General features: G+C 36.8%; 1 protein-coding gene and 1 long non-coding RNA gene across 4 annotated transcripts in view; one reads left to right on the top strand and one right to left on the bottom strand.

Moving 5' to 3' along the window:
* Positions 1 to 8,479: 8,479 nt before the first annotated feature.
* Positions 8,480 to 15,062, top strand: xbg105947229. Its single transcript, XR_001924445.2, has 3 exons — positions 8,480 to 8,694; positions 10,774 to 10,863; positions 13,817 to 15,062. It is a non-coding gene; the product is annotated as a XenBase Gene 105947229 (long non-coding RNA).
* The window catches only part of ehbp1l1 (EH domain binding protein 1 like 1), a 64,561-nt gene continuing 61,072 nt past the window's right edge, over positions 14,205 to 17,693 (bottom strand). For all 3 annotated transcript variants that reach the window (XM_031900700.1, XM_002935354.5, XM_012962232.2), the window contains one exon: positions 14,205 to 16,340. In XM_031900700.1, the coding sequence (XP_031756560.1) occupies positions 16,253 to 16,340 (88 nt within the window). In that variant the 3' untranslated portion in view covers positions 14,205 to 16,252. The remainder of the gene's footprint in view (positions 16,341 to 17,693) is intronic.

Raw genomic sequence — 17,693 nt, 5'->3', positions numbered from 1 at the left:
GCCCATTTATACACTCAAGAGCTGAGCTACTACACAGTGCTGAGGATTCAAGCTCATTCTACCTTACCGTTTGCCTTCAAATAAAGCAGAGAACTCTCTGCTAGACATTTTAATGTGTAGACATCCTTTACAATTTGCAGAAACATTTTGCAACCGAGCTGCAGAATTGTAACCATCCTCACTGGTGATTTGTCATGACAAATTTCAAGCATTCAACATCATTCACACCAGCTAGGGACACATTTACATCTGGGGTCACCCCTAAACCCACAAGCATACCAATAGACATATCAACCTTATTCTTATTCTTTTTCGCACTCAATATTTCCAGCACAGGTACCCTATCGTATAACATTTTGAGTGGAAGAATTGGAAAATTGCATTGACTGTCCACCTAATAAAATGTTGTTACCCAATAACTAGTTGGTGATCCCTAACCAGTGGCTCATGAGCAACAGGTTGCTCACCATCCCATACCATATTGTCCCAGTGTCCCCAAAGCTGGTGGTAATTTTTAAATTCCGGGCTTAGTGGTAAGTCTTAGTTGAATAAAAACAAAATCAACTACCAAACAAAGTCTCCTGTAAACTGATAGTCTGTTTTTATGAAGCTTGTGTTGCTCCCTAAGTCTTTTAACATTTGACTGTGGCTCACAAGTAAGAAATCTTGGGGACTGCTGCAATAACTACTGGAACAGGGGAAAATCTGGGCTTAGCCTCCTTCTCAATTGAAATTATCATAACAAATTAATTATCAACTGGCCCTTGTGGTATAGCAAATATACACAAACGCTCTGATTTTTAAAGTCCCCTTGTATATCTAGAACACCAAGACACGGAAGAACAAACGGCACCGGTTCTTATAATACCACAGAGACATTTCTGGCAGAGTTTGGAGCAAATCACAGTATGTCATTCATATTTACCTTAAGGCTGATGCCACACGTGGCGTTTTTACGCTGCGTATTTTCTAATTCTCTCGGTGGCTGAAAAACGCACAATATCATCATCCATAGAAATAACTTGAAAAGACTCGAAGCAAACCACACAATGCGTAAATATGCTAGAAAACGCCTTACCACGGATTTTTCAAGCGTTTGCCGAAATACCCCAGTATTTGCACAGCAAGCTATTCCTATGTATACACAAAGGCAGCACCATGGAAACGGGATTTGCTACGTCACCAGTACTAGGCTGAAAAACGCCATAGTCAGGGGCTGTGTGGCTTGTGCGGCGTTTTTAGGCTGAGAAAATACGCAGCGTAAAAACACCACGTGTGGCATCAGCCTAAGTTGTTTTACCAGTTCCTTCAAGAGAGGTAGTACACACTGGCTGGGCACTTATGAACTGACAATGTCATTAAGGGGTGTTTTATTATGCTGTGTAAAACTAATTCGCCGAAAAAAGGAGAAAAAAGCTGTGTAAAATAAATGGAAAAAATCGATGTCTGAACGCCGGATATTCCGCTGGATATTACGCCATTATTTTCCATAAGTTCCGGTGGAAGAAAAAACGTGTAAAAAAATTACGCCGTTTTTACACGGCAAAGCCTGCCGATGTGTGGCAAATTTTCCCACCGTCTTTTACACAGCATAATAAATATGCCCCTTAGTGTTTATACATAATTGTACCCCACTAACCACGCCTAAGAATAGTCTCTATGACTCCTGGGCAACAGCCTTTCTGGAAGAGATGGCGATGAGTTCTAGTTAAACGCTTGACATTTGACCTTTATTGACTTGACTTTTAACCGCATTCTTCACTCACTGGGACATAGATTTTTGGGTGCCATCTCTTTGACACTCAAGGTATTCTACATATGTAGGATAACCTTGAGCTAAGTTGTCAACTAGCTGCCTTTCCACCATCCGTTGTGTCTGTCATACTTTGTATTGTCACTATCACTAAGTTAAATTAAATAATTCAGAATAAAACAAGGACTATCCTGTTTCCAGGATAATTATTAGGAAACATATAATCCCAATTTAACTAGACACCACCAGACTTTAGGCTTAAATCTCTGAAATTAAGAACTGCTTTGTGTTCTGTTTTTTTAATGGGAGTATAGTAAGATACTGTCTCCAATGCAATGTGATGTTCTCCTTACTAGAGCACTAGTACAAATAAAAGCAAGTTGTCTGCATGAGGAATTCCTCCTATGTGCATGAGGAATTCCTCTTTTTTTGCTTTGACAAACACATCTTATGTTGTATAAAACTTTCAGCAGAATGATGTGTAACTAGGCAGGGACAGTTTTATAAGATGTGATATTTGAAATGAATGATTGCCTTACATACCATGCAGCCCTGCAGTTCTAACCCTAGGCTGCATGAGCATGTTTTTAATATAAATGGAGTACAGGTGTGGAATCTGTTATCGAGAATGCTCAGAATCTAGGATTTTCCAGATAAGGGATCTTTTTGTAATGTAGACCAGCATAGTTTAGGTAGCAGATTTATCAAAGTGTGAATTTAGAGCTCACTACAGAAAAACTTGCCCGTTTTCTATTCATTCCTATGGGATTTTAATAAGCATATTTATAAAATTGTGCACTTCTGGATATAAGGTTTCTGGATAATGGGTCCCATACCTGTATTTTTTTATTAATTTTATATATATCCTTTTAGTTATTAAAAGTTTTTAAAAATTAATAGTAAAGACTGAATTAAACATATTTTTTAACATTCTTAGGAATTTTCTTTACATTTTTTTTATTTCCTGTCTTCTATTGTCTTGTTTGGGCCTGCAGTTTCTTTTCCTCTTTCCCAAAGGTTTTACACAAAGTATTTCTTTGTGGTATACAAAATCCCCTAACTGGTGATTACACACAACAATATCCCAACCAACAGGATACAAGCGTCTCACTGTGTCTCCTACACACTTCCCTGTTCAGTTGTTAAACCTGTTTTTTTTTTTTTTTTGCAAAGTCAATGCAGAAGCCGTTGCTTCCCATGCAAACACAATAAAAACCACATAGGATTCTAAATGTGAATAAATGTCTTTCTTCCAGAAAATGTATAAGCAGAATATAATGTCACTTTATGCTGTGTAGTTTAGTATTATTTTATATTTTGCAGATTTTAAAATATAATTTTACAGGCTTTATTTTGGTATGCGGTTGTATTTTGTAGTTTACATGCTTGTTAATAGGGAAGCATAGGTATAAAATTATTTGCATGTTTCATAGCATTTGACTCTCTATTGGATTTACTGCACCTCTTGTTTTTATGATGGTAGGATTCTACTTTAGGCACAAGGGCACTGTGGGAAAATAGCAAGGCCAGTTCAACTATAATGAAACTTGTGAGTCAGTAATATACAGACATATGCCACTAGTAAACAAATGAGTGATCAATACATATTTCTTTGACCAATTTTAATTAGTCTTGGGACATCTGCAATTGCATTAAAGTAAATCAAGGTACACCCCATATGGAGGTCCAAATGATCTATTTCTGTTCATATTTTTCTTCAACCTGCACGATTAGTGCCAGTCTATAAATATTAAAAGATGAAGTTAGTTAAGGCCACAATTAAGTGTTTACCTGGCAGTCCCAGACCAACTATTATAAGCACCTAAGGCAAGACATTCTTGCACCAACCCAACTGCCCCAACGCCCTATCCCCCAACCCTTGGTCTGTAATCTACTACTGCTCTTCATTAACCTGCATTACCAACCAATCAGCCCCTTTCTAATAGCATCCTACCCACAGCTGTGCCTAAGTCATGTGGCTCCACTGCCTACCCCTAGTTTCAGCCCTGTTACCTAGATGTGGGCATGTAGTTTAGAAATTTTAGACCGATAAATGCATGACTAGAAGACCCAGTTTTTAATTAATATATAAACCTAAGTTTCATGCCACATGATGAGCATGGAGTATATTTTCGGCAACTGTTGCAGAGAATACAAACCATACGCTCCTACCTGTGCCTGCATCCTAATGAATGAGATACGCTTGGGTGCAGGCACATGTAGCCGATATCCGCATAAAAACGTGAGAAAATGCGGTCTCTCGTTTTTATGCGGATATCAGCTACATGTGCCTGTACACAAGCGTACTCCATTCATGTGGGTGCAGGCACAGATAGGAGTGTATGACGCGTATTCTCGGCAAGCATTTTCGGCTTGCCGAAAATATACACCATACGTATCGTTTGGCATTAGCCTAATGTTTACTAGTTAACTCAGGGTTCTGATTCTTGCCAGCTATTTTTGAGTTATGGGGAGAAGGCTGGTACCTGCATGTAATCATGATAGAAAACGAACCATAGACTAAGGGGCACATTTACTAATCCACGAATCCGAATCACGAATGGGAAAAAATTGTATTGGAAACGAAAATTTCGTAAGATCGCAAATATCACGAAAATGCTTGCGAAAAAATCGTATTAGTCACGATAATATCATATTGGCGATCCGAAAGTCATGGAATTTTCGTACCAAACAATTGTAAACAGCGGTAAAACCTTTCCAATTTTTTCGTGCAAATGTCCGAAAAAGTCGTACAGCGTACGAAAAAGTTGTGCGCCGTACGAAAAAGTCGTGCGGACGCCCGAAAAAATCGGTGAAAATACGCTCAGAGCGTTCGCATAAACGCTCGTGCATTCGTGCTTTTGTAAATGTGCCCCTAAGAGGCACATTTATGATAATAGTTGGTCTCATTTTCTGGCATGGTAAATAAGAGATTGAGGATTTAATCCTGCTCAAAGATGACTTCGAAGTCCACTGTCTTCACTGACTCCGACCTGTAATTCCATGCATAATTTATTTATCTTCAATTTAAAGCCATCCTTGTTTGACTCCTATCTTTCAGTTGGTGTCCTAAATCCTGAGAATAACTATAAATTTAAATTGGAATAGGAAATAGCTACTAAAAATGCAATACTTCAGATAATAAATTCTCCAAATAGCAGTTTTTTTTTCACTTAATTCTAAATTTACAGTTTGGCTTCTGGCCTTCTAGCTTTCAGCAACCCCTAGAGCATTTCCAAAATTATAGTTTCACTCATTGTGTTCATCTGGAAGAGGAAAACATTTTCACTTAAGTTACATTTTAGTCTTTACAGATGACAGGCCATTCATATTGTGTCAGTCTTGCTAGGGCATTTTTGGGAGATTAACATTTATAAACATTAAATGCTAACATATCAGACTTGGGCTTTTATTGGATAATAATCCCATTTGACAAGGTATTGTATAGAGGTAATCTTCAAGTTGCCAGAGTTATTATCTTTCTTTAAGAGCACCCTGCAAGACTATTAATAAGGGTATCCCCCATTCCAATAATAATTTTACACATTTTCTTGGTCCATGGGTATTTCCTGTTGCTGTGATAGAAACAAATTATTAAATGTGATTGCCATAATTCACTGTCATTAAGATAAAATAATACATGGTGGTGAATTGTGTTTAACTTCAGCCAAGGTGCAGCCTAGGGAAGGGAAATAACAGAGATGGATGATATTCTTTCACTCACACTACTCAAGATTCCTGAATATTTTTGTGCCAATAGCAGTGCTCCTTGTGTTTGTGGCCTGTAAAGGATAACATGGAGGGCTTCAAATGGACAATACAAAGGCTGTATTATATGTTAGGAACGGGGAGGGGGAGGGGGATAAAAAGTACAGACTTTCAGGACGAGACAAAGCCCATTCTATAACTAGCAGTTCATTACTGACCACTGTTTCGCATGCATTTGGCTTAAAATAGTTAACCCTTTTAGCCTTTGAATTTTTCTTTTTTTAACTTCTTTTTGATAAACAGTGTGACTTTTTTTCACTTTAATCCCCAGACGTACAAATCTGAGTTGTCACTATTTCTAAAGCTTTGACTTTCTTGGACTGCATCACATTTTTTAAACCTTAAACATAGTGCCACCTTCTGGTCAAAGACTAATTTTGTCTTTTAAATCAATACATTAAAAACCTAAACATTTGCCATTATTTTTTGTGGTGAGCGAAATTATTTGGTAGGCATGGACTCGCTGCGAATTTCTGCATTTCGCTATTGTGAATTTTCTCTCAAAATAAAAATGCTATGTGTCAAAAAAACAGCAATATTTGACATGCTTCATTCTCTGTGTTGTCTTTTCAAAGATTCGCAAATTTTCTGATGAAGCGGGAAAGATTCGCTCATTACTAATTATTTTCTTTTTTCATATCCACTGGAGTGTTTACCCAATATCCTAATCTACTATGTTCTATTTTATAAGATGTTTATTCCTATTTTTTCCTTATATCATATCTAGCGCACCTGGAGATAGAACTGTCCCGTCCTGTAGCCTACATCATACATAATATACATTGTATTAGCTGAATTATTTTGCCTGCTTCTGAATTTTTATATTTTATTATAAATTCTGCTTTTACTGTCAGGTGACCTTATATATATATATATATATATATATATATATATATATATATATATGGACATTCCTTTTGCTAGAAACACACAGTTCTAGTTTTGAGACTGCTCATATTGCATGCAATCACAGTGAGATGTTCTTTTCTCTCCAGGCCCTTCAGTGTTTGTATTATTTATTTACCAAGTTCTGTAACAGTCCTGGCTACAAACATCAATATACTCTTCACATTTATATGCCATCATTTGTGGTTCCTGAATGGAGATAACCAGAAGAAAATATGTAGCAGTGCTACTAAATTGTTCCATATGGGTGCTTAGGGTAGTGCCTCCATTAGAAAAGCATGTTGATTATTCTCAGGATTTTTTTTTTTTTACTCTCTAATTTACTTCTTTTGTACATATTTAATGTACAACTATGCCTCATAGCAGGAGGGACCCTGACAAAGAAATTTTATTGTAACTGCCTTTCAGTCAAATGATCAACTGATTAGTAATTGTTACTTAACTGTACATGCTACCATATTAATATGTATTTTGAAAGCTAGGCTTGTATTATCACCCTATTCTAAATACAGTATTGTAACAAAAGTTTCATATAAAAATGCCTAAAAGCATTGTTTTAGGTGCTTGATGAAGGGCACTAAATTACCTGGTACATGTGAGATGCTGGTGGATAGAAAGCCATTAAATGTGGGCAACAGAACTAGACTAGGGCTGATGGCACATAGCACTGACAGTTAGGCCATAGGGTGAGAGCTGGAGAATATTTTCACTATACTAATATACCACACTTTATCCTTGCCTTTCAACCCCTTTGCTGTTAGTCTATTGTCTATGTAATCCCTCCCTGCAGGTTATTGCTATAATTGCTTGTATGGCGGGTGTGGTGATGATGTCATATACAGAAAGTATAGAAACCGAAGCTGTGATTGGGCGGATTTTGGCACTTTCTGCAGCAATCATAGCTGCAGTCAATCAGGTAATTGATTTTATGTGGGTAAGCAATACATACTGCATTGTGCATCAATAGTAATTCAATTTTATATATAAATTTGGGGACAGATCTATGTATCATACAATCTGTAAGCAAAGCAAGAAGGAGTAGTACAGATGGGCATACATATAACTATGTCTTGAAAAGCAGTGGTACTGTACTTGAGCTTTGTATGCAGTTAAGAAAGCAATACACAGGCAGATCTTGGCCAGATATTGGTTGGACAAGCCCATTGGCGGGCCCCAAACATGGAGTAGTGTGGTTACAAAATACAAGGCCAAAGTAACACTGAAGTGACTCAAGCATAAAAAGGTCCATTAATTACGTTCCTATTGAGAATCTGTGGCACTATTTAAAAAACTGAGGTGCACAAAAATCACCCCCTAGACTGGGACAAAATCACACAACGCTGTGCGACTGTACATACCCCCCAAAAGACCGATATTGCAATTTAAAAGTTTCAGAACTTACCATACATAAGGCCATTTGTTGTATTTACATCAGGTTTCCTGTCACTAATCCTAATAAAGAAAACTGTTAGGATCCTCTGAGCATAAAACAGCTAATAAAAGAGGAAAGTAATTTTTAGTGATGTAAATAACAAAATGATACATGCCAACAGTCACCTTAATATAAGAAGACATTTACAATATAATTAATGTTGCGCTGCATGGATTTTAACACAACCATAATCAAAGCATTTTGATTTTGATATGAAGGCAAAAGGGGCACGTATGCCTGTAATGTCACAATATAAAAAGACTCGAGAACTTTGTGAATGTTACAAAATCATTTTCTGAATGGATAGTCTGTCTAAAGTTTTTAGGTTAAATTATCTTTTAAACGGTAAAAGGAAGCATCAATGGGAATTATGGTTGCCACCTTTTCAGAATAAATTTAGCAGCCAGCAGGGGGACAGAGACAAAAGGAGAGGTTAGTGGTGTAGGAGGGGGCAGGATGATGACAAAAGGGGTGGAGGGATGGGCCAGGGGCTGAACTTAAGGGTATTACAGAATTACTGTAATAACTGCCCCAAATACTGGCCAGGTGGCAACCCTAATGGGAATATGACGTGCATAAGCTCTTTACACTTGTCTTGCTCTGCACTCTCCACACTGACTTGCAATTTTTTTCCTGCAGGTTCTATTCCAGCTTTTGCTTGGTCGGTTAAGTTGGCAAGAGACAGTCATCTTCCTAGGCCTAAATGGCGTTTGTAATACTCTGCTGCTATGGTGGATTCCCTTCACTGCATATTTTCAAGGAGCTGCTGAAAAAATTGAGAATGATTTTATTTCTTCCTTGACATACCTGTGTGTAACAGCTGTGCTATTCTTTTGTAAGTATTCTATTGTATCAAACTTTTTAAATAAAAAATGGCCTATTGTCATTGCATCAGTACAGGCATAGGACCCATTATCCAGAATGCTTGGGACCTGGGGTTTTCCAGATAAGGGATCTTTCTGTAATTTGTATCTCCTACCTCAAGTCTGCTAAAAAAAAATATTTAAACAGTAATTAAACCCAATGTAATTATTTTGGCTCCAATAAGGATTAATTATATCTTAGTTGGAATCAAGTACAAGGTATGGTTTTATTATTACAGAGAAAAAGAAATCATTTTTTAAAATGTGAATTATTTGATAAAAATGGAGTCTGTGAGAGATAGCTTTTCCGTAATTCGGAACTTTCTGGATAATGAGTTTCCCTGATAAGGGGTCCGATACCTGTAGTATTTACATGGGAGCACAACAAGTACTTATATATGGTTCTAAATATTATGTCTAGGTATATCTATTGTTTCTTGAAAGACAGAGCAAAATACCGAGTGTACTATAAATATGAGCATAGTTTGTAGTAATGAAACTAATTAAAGCTGTAGGGCACTAGTATTTAATCATTCCCTTACCTGTCAATTCCAGCCACGGCCTAGGCCAGAGAGTTCGAAGGACCGACAAGGCTCTCTGCATCCATTAATGTAGAGTTGGTTGAAGTTAAAAAAATGACATACCCTTTATTATGTTACATAGTTGGTTATGGGTCTCCAGTTGCCTAAGGGTCTTTTAAAGCAAAACATGAACATATTTAATTTATACATGACCAGAACACACAGGAATTGGTCCATTTTACCTGTTTGTCTAATATAAGCCACATTGGTTGTTTGTTTAGATTCATAGGGGTTTCCTTCTTTGATTCATGCATTCTTGTAAAATCTCTGTATTTGGATCCAACAAATTTAGGGGGCCGTTTACTAACGCTCTGATTTTTTTTTTCCAATTTAAATCTTTTAGAGCTAAAAGTTGCAGAAAAATAATTGCAACTTTTTTTTAGATTATTATGCGACAAAATGGCTAAAAATCTAAATTCAACAATTCAAAAAAGAGTTTTTGTGTTGCAGTTTTGCGACTTTTCCCTGCACGGACTTTTTTAATTCAAACTTTCTTTTGTAAATGTCAGACATTCGTGGAAATTAGTTTATTCACATTTTTAAAAAGAAAAAAAAGAGAAATGTCAGAGTTTTAGTAAATCTGCCCCTCAGTGTATTTAACAAATTCCTCTCCTTAGGTCATGTGCAGCTTTGGAGATATTTAGAGGGGTAATTACCAGAATCCAGCTCTGTATAAGACTCTCCATACTATGTGTTTATACTGTATATGTCTTTCACAAGATTTAACAAGTCCCATCTTACAATGTGCATAGTATGATGGCTTCCCCTTCCTGCGGAATGCATGAATAGGCCTTCTGATTGTGGTTTGCAGCTGTAAAAGAGGTTGCTATGTTAAGGGATTTGGTTCTTTTTGCTGTATTTGCAGCAGACTGCATCGTGCTTGCAAGTAAAATAAGATCAAGTAACTTTTATAAAGCTCATTTACAAGAGATTCTTTTGCACCTTAAATACATGCGCAAATATTTCAATCTTGTGGTTTCAAGAGGTAAACATACCTGGGAAGAACTAGGAGTGAATGTTTCCTCGCTTACACCTGGCTAATAATAAATCAAGAGAAATATTTGCGTCAGTGCTACCCTAAGCAACGGACATCAGACTGCAGTCGCCACATGCACACACGTACAGTACAAGCTGCGCATATGCCAGTTGTGGAAGAGAGGGCCCCCCAGCTCAGCGACCATATTTAGCCACAAGTGTCCAGTGCCAAACTTAAGAGAATGTTTTCTTTTGCATATTCTGGGGTTTTCCATATAAGGGGTCTTTCCGTATCTTGAATCTCCATACCTTAAGTCTGCTTAAAAATAATTTAAACTTTAAATAAACCCAATATTTTACTGTGACCAATAAGGATTAATGAAATTTTAGTTACAATCGAATACAAGGTTTTTATTTTTACAGAGACAAGGCTATTTTAAATATAATCAAACCAACACTAGAAATCGTATTAAACCACATTCTGCTTTGGTTCAGTATTTCAGTTTCTAGAAAAAGTCGGAGGCCATTTCATTCCTCAGTCTGGAATCTCATTTGGCATATTCCTAAGTGTCTTCGTTATCATTGGTAAGTGTTGTTTTCCCTTCTAAATACTACAGCAAAGGCAGTGTGTTATTTCTTATATCCATATAAACTGATATGTCTCTATCCAGCCACTAAATAATTAGCGAGGTTGGGCAGTTATGTTGAGTGATCAGGCCTGGCTCACGGCATTCCAGTTCATCCCACATATATTCAGTGGTGTTATGGTCAGAGCTCTAACAGGTCTCTCAGTTCTTCCATCAATTTAGTATGGACCCTTCTCTGTGCAAGGGGCATTATTATTCTAAAACAGGAAAATCTTTTTTTCCCAAACTGTTGGCACAAAAGTACGAAGCAGCCTAATGACAATGTCATTGTACACTGTTTAGCAGAGGAGGAATAATTGTCTAGGCTCTTTGTCATAGCTTGGGCTAGAGCCATTGGTTCCAGTGGGACCAAACTTATAGTTCTACCCTGCCGCAAAATCAGTTCAATTCCCAGTGAACTTGGTACATGCGAAGAAGATTGTAGGAAATTTCTACCCAGCATTTTACTGGACGGCACCCAGAGGAGTATATTCTGTTAGTTATTGGCTGCGCCCAGCTTTTGTTATCTGCATATGAACTGTGTGCTTATTTGTATGATTAATATAACCACAAGTTCATTTATGGACAATGATTTTATTCTTACCAGTATTTTTATGAAAGGCATTTTTAGCTCTAGCCTTTCTTTTCTCCATTGTTTCTGCCTTCTCACTAAGGCAAGGTGTCAGCATTCCTGCTAATAAGGAACTGCTTAAGCCTTCCTCTTCCCCTTCCCATTGCTTAATCATTAAACCATTTTTGTGGTCTACCTTTTATAACCTGATTTTCTGTCCCAACCTTGTTCCTGCTTCAGTGATCTGGCTTTAACCCCTAGCTTTGTAAAGGGACTTTGTGTTGCATACTCTGACCTACAGCCTTTTTACTGACCTGCTTGGCAGCCTACCACATGCCCTGACCACTGGCCAGTTATATGCAGTAATTTAATCCTGGTTTGCAACATGCATTACTGATTTGATCCCCTAAGAGATAGTTTGATTGGTATTAGAGGAGCAAGCAGCTTTAGGTACTCCCGAGCTTGAAAAAATGCTTTCATACCAGTTTAAGAACATGAGCATATTATTAAGTTAAACTTAGAAGAATAGCTACTAAATTTTGTAAAAAAATAATTTTATTTAAATAATTCAATAACCTTAGATTGAATTGGGAAAGGAATTTTCCCAAGGGTCATATCATGATGGTCATTTCTGGCAACATATGGATAGTAAGAAATTCAGAAACATTTTGTCTTTCCCCTGTTTATGGACAAAGGTGTTTTAAGCATTTTATTTTCAACTTTACAAAACAGGATTGCAGTATGGCCCCTACCAATGACATGCTGTCACAGTTTGTGTAGGCACATGTGCTGCTGCTGCTGCTGCTGCTGCTCAGTGGGGAAAAGCTAAGTGGCTCAATAAACTTGCTTAATTAGTTGATTGTCATTATAGCATAATTAGATTACAAGTTATATTAGGATAACAATCATGCAGATCATTTTGCTCAGACAGAATCAATAAAATATATTAAGCATGAACGTGTATACATAATATTGTTTAATAAGATTGTTTATTGAAGCTGAAAAATGCCCTTGCACAGTTTGTTATGTTCTGTTGTAATATAAAATGAGCTCCACATATTGTTGCATGTGTCTATTGTGTATTTCTGCAAGGCTATGAGGAACTAATTCAGCCTCATAGGAAATATTTCCTAACACACCTGAGATTTTCTGCCCTTGCAATTCACACGCAAGTGGCATGTGTGGGACCCTACGAGTAAGGTTGCACTGTGGAAGTAGCAGAGAGAGTCCATGGATGGAGAGCCTTATGCTCTGGCTTTGTACCTTATGCTTAAATCACAAAGATTGCACTGATATACAGAATGAAGCAGCCAGAACCCTCAAGTTACTGGATGGCTGAAACTTTTGATCATTACAGAGTTTCCACTGCACTTATAAGGCCTAATTTACTAAAGTAAGTGTAGCAACTCCGTTCAGTGTTGACCAATCAGGCAGTTTTCCTTAGGTTTGGACACCTAAAGGGGTCTTAAGTTTAAATCAGTTCCCTTCCCAGGTTAAAAGTAAGCTTCCTCAAAGGGCGAGAAATGCCCAGTAGATGGCAGTGTACTCCAATATAAAAGGGATAGGACACATGCTCTTTTCCTGGGATTTCACCTCACTGGGAGGTGGTTACAGGTCTGTTTGTTAGGTACTGTAGTTCAAGTTAGAGAAAGTTAATGTAATAGTAGCTCCAGAAGTGAAAGGTTTAGGTGAAGGTAGTCGAGCAGTTCTTTGCTCCACCAAGGAAGTTAGAGGGGTTATAACCCTGCGGTGACTAGAATGCTAGTTTAGGGGCACAAGTGGGTGACCTCAGGGTCAGTATAGTGTGCCAAGGAGCAAAATACCACCGTGGGATAAGGTCTTATCTTATCTTGGAGATAAGGTCACCAGATGTGTGTGTATGACCTCCTGGAAGGTGTGATATTTATTTCTGGATGTATACCCTGAGATCTTCATGTGCTTTACTACTGAGTGTACCAGAACATCAACTGCCTGGAAATCAACCAAGAAGTCCTTGTTTGGTTTGCATGAACCATCCAGTGTCCTGGTCATTCATTCTATGTGAGCATTCCCCAGCTGCATGGTGAGCACCCTCTCAAGGGCCAAGACCAAGGTAAAACTGTGGTGCAAATGGCCTAAATTTGCAGGGAGTTGCATTTACTTGCCTGTCCAGGGGCCTACACATTCTGTATACAGCTCAAATACACACATGTATGCAAGTTGCATTGTATGGTATTTAGCTGGTGCCCACAAGGATGCTGGAATTCTGGTAAAAGCCACTGCACAGGAATAAATACACTGATGAATGAAATATAAAGATTAGTGGGTATAGCATTCTGAAATTCTATTTTTTTTTTTATAGGTTTGGATCAGCCTTGGGTGTTACCATCTGGAGGGTATCTCTTGGGAATATCAGCTATTGGTGTGGGCTTCCTGTTGCTATTCATACCTGAAAACTGGAAAGAACTTCTGGGTTTGGAATCAACTGAACTAGGTCATTTGGATGATGAAAGTGAAGAAATCCAGGGTAAAAGCATTGCCTGACGTATGATGACATTCTGATATTAACAGATGGGCTTGCATCATCTACAGATAATCATGTTATCATTGGTCATCACAAAAACACCTATTTCAACTGGATACCATAGCAGACATTGAATAATATCTCTTCTACCAGTGTCTGTTGTTATAGTAATTCTGGGAAATCCGAAATGCATGGTTGACAAAAAAATAAACATATTTACCCAAGACATGATCAATGGCACATTTTATTTAACACTTCAAGCAAAGCAACAATATCACAATAAATTCCCAGAATTTGTTTCGTACCGTGACAGTAAAAGTGAAACACAATGCTACAAAAAAAGGCTTCTGCGTGCATTCCATTCTAGCTAGTACACATAAATGAGTGCAAGCCACATCCAGTACTGTGGCTACAGGCAGCAAAACTGTGGAAATAGAAGGACCAAAGCTCTTTGCTAATCACAGGCATATTCTAGAGACTCATCATAGGCACATCAGGTTTATAGAACATAAGCTATTCAGGCAAAGCATTACTCTTTAAAAAGTTGAATTCCTCAAAATGTATATTTGCATGTCATAGATGGAATCAATTAATAAATAAATGAGTTGCATTTAAGACACTTTTTTTGGAATATCAGGCAAATATTGTGTATAAAAGGAAGTCAATATTAACATATGTAAATAATTGAATCTGCAAAACTTAACTTTATTGTGTAATTTTATTGAACTGTATATATCAGCAGCTGTATTTTCTATATTTAGCAGCCAAAGTGCTTTACTTCCTGCTGAATGATCCACATGCAATCGACATAGTTGACAATGTTGTAATGTCACTGGGGAGCAAATGGCACTATAGTTAGGTTTGTCAGCGCTAGGCCAAGACAAGAGTGAGCTTTGGTGGGGCATTAGAATAGGTAACAACAATTATCTTCATAATATAAATATGAAGCGACTGATGACTGCATATATAAGCATACTTTTAACCATACGTAATGCCATTAGTGTTCTTTAATAAGGATGTTAATATTTAAAAACCAGTGTGAAAATTTTGTGTATAAGGAGGATCTTGTTGGAGACGCAGGAAATGATCCCAAAATGATCAAAACAGTCTAAACATCCTTATTAAATATATATTATGAAGAATGTGCCTTCTATGAGTATGTTCATTTTATGGCCTGTATAAAATTCCTTAGTTTGTGTGCTACAATACCATCCTTTAAAAAACCTGGTGACAGGAAGTACTGCGAAGAGTAATACATTGTAAACAAGAGAAGACTACCAACTATATTCTAGAAAATGAATTATGGGTTGAACAAAAATATTTATATGAACTATACAATTCATAGAAAGGTGCGTTTGCTGAATATATATGAAAATTCTGGGCCTGCTGAGTAGCATACAGGTGCTTTTACTCAAAAGAGTTATGCCTGAAGGATATACAAATTTGTATTCTTTTTATAAAAATATGGGGCCAGATTAGGCCCATTATAAATTATTACTTTTATTTATTTATATACCACCAACACCTATATGCAGTGCTTTTAATTGCCTTGCTAATGGCGAACACCCTAAACAGGGGCAGTGACATGTAGAAAGGTTCATTATACAATTTCTAGTAAATGTTGTTGATGCCAATCTGGTTTCCAATAGGCAGCAATAAGCTCAAAATTTTTACAAGGACATACAGTATAGTACTGTTTATTGATACAAAGAAGCAATTAATTATTTTCCAGATCCATGAGTTGTCCATGACATTTATTATCATTGAAGATAATTTGAGCAGATCTGGAATATACCTATGAATGCAATGCATAGACTTTAGCTGGAATCTGTCACTATTTAAAAGGATATAACCTTAATCAAAAAAATCACAAATTACAAAAACAATTCTATGAAATAAGATAATTGCTTATAATACTTGCAAAGATAACCTATTCATGCAAAAAAACACATTTGAATAATTAATATAGATCATTACTATGACCTTAGCAGCAAGTGGAAGAACATAAAGCCTGAGTAATATTTAGAAGAGGATTTTGCTTCTCACCATCCTTCTGTCAAAGATCTCATCAAGTTCACAGCTATTTGAAAGTAGCTGAAGCAGTTTAAATTTTTTTTTGCATCGTCAGTACTGGTGCGATGGGAAGATCATTTTATCTGTGTAATTTGCATTCAGCTTCAAGTGAAGTTAATTTAGTTGGATTCTGCGCAGTGCAGCTTAAATACGATGAAGAAGCTTTATTCCAGCAATGGCGCTTCATTTTTCTTGGAAGACTCAGCTGATCCGACATTTCTCCTTTTTGCTTAACTTTCTCCTCCTTTGCTCCAGACTTCTCTCAATTCTTTCATCCTCCTCAAAAGCCCTGGAAAAATATGGGGCACGATGTTACTTAAAGACAAGATAATGTCATAAAGTGTAACAGGTAATAAATTAAGATACATTATCTACTATGTTATCAGAAACAACTAACTTTACCATACAGACACTTGACAAGGATTGAAATCAAATGAATGACAGTTAATACAATATAGCAGGCAGTATTCCGCCTAATCAGGCACTCCTTTCATTGCTGAACTGTCAACATACGTACAATAACATATAAACAGGATGGCTCCCCATACATAGTAATCAATCAGATGTCTGTTTTTAAATAGCTAAGCAGTAAATGGTACCTGCTAATTGGTTGCTTTAGGTTACTAAACATACACATAACCCCCAAAGTATCAAATCATAGACCAAAGCATGAGGTTGCATAAAGCTACACTACTGGCTCAACAACATTTCTAAAATATGTAGGTTTTTGCACAAGCTACCCTTTCTTTGGACATTTCACATGACTCTCACATGATACTGCATATGGAAATGGATCTGAAAATACATTTTAGCTAACTCAATTTCACCACAGTGACTATTGCCTTAACACAGACTGCACAATGTATTCCTTTGGGTAATTGAAATAAAAGCGTATAGGAAAATAAATAAATATGTATATATATATACTGGTCAGGTATTTGTAACTTATTGGTTAGAAGATTTAATAACACTCATTAATTCTTAACCTTCTACATTTTTTCTTCTCCAATATGCAAAAAAATAATTCTGTAGGAAAAAGAGTGAAAAGAAAATTGTATCCTGTGAAACTTTTTATAATTCAATATTTGCAAACTTGGAATTGAATTGGAAAAAAAATGAAAAGTGGAAACAAATATAAACTATTGAAATATGTGAAAAATCAAATGCTGCTTCTATTTGAATTTTTTTTATTTGCTCTGTCAGTTGAAAAAATATCAAGTTCATTTCTCAGCTTGCCGACAAATTTTTGTCTTCGGGCATTTGACTGGGACAGTGTTTCTAGCAGAGAATTTTTTGTCCATTAACACCAATGTCCAAATATTTGACATATAAAAAATAAGGCCCTAAAAACAAAAAAAATATCTCTGCGATAAAAATTATACAGTTTGGCAAAGCTTAAAATCAAGTTTCTAAAAGGTTTCCAAGCATGTGAAGGTTATTTGGAAAACAATATGTTATAGGAGCAAGGCGGTGTTAGGCTGTCTTAAGTCAAAATGACCCATTTACACCAACAACAGCAGTTGAGATCTTGCAAAACACTCATTAAAACTACTTGCATACAAAGCCACTCCTTGCACTTATGTATAGTTGCACTCTGGGCTGGTGCATCCATCCTGCCTCCTGTTTGTATTGACATTGGGTA

Source organism: Xenopus tropicalis, chromosome 4 (genome assembly GCF_000004195.4).
Source record: "Xenopus tropicalis strain Nigerian chromosome 4, UCB_Xtro_10.0, whole genome shotgun sequence".
NCBI lineage: Eukaryota > Metazoa > Chordata > Amphibia > Anura > Pipidae > Xenopus > Xenopus tropicalis.
The sequence above is the reverse complement of the archived record's forward strand: the minus strand, read 5'-3'. Positions and strand labels throughout refer to the sequence as shown.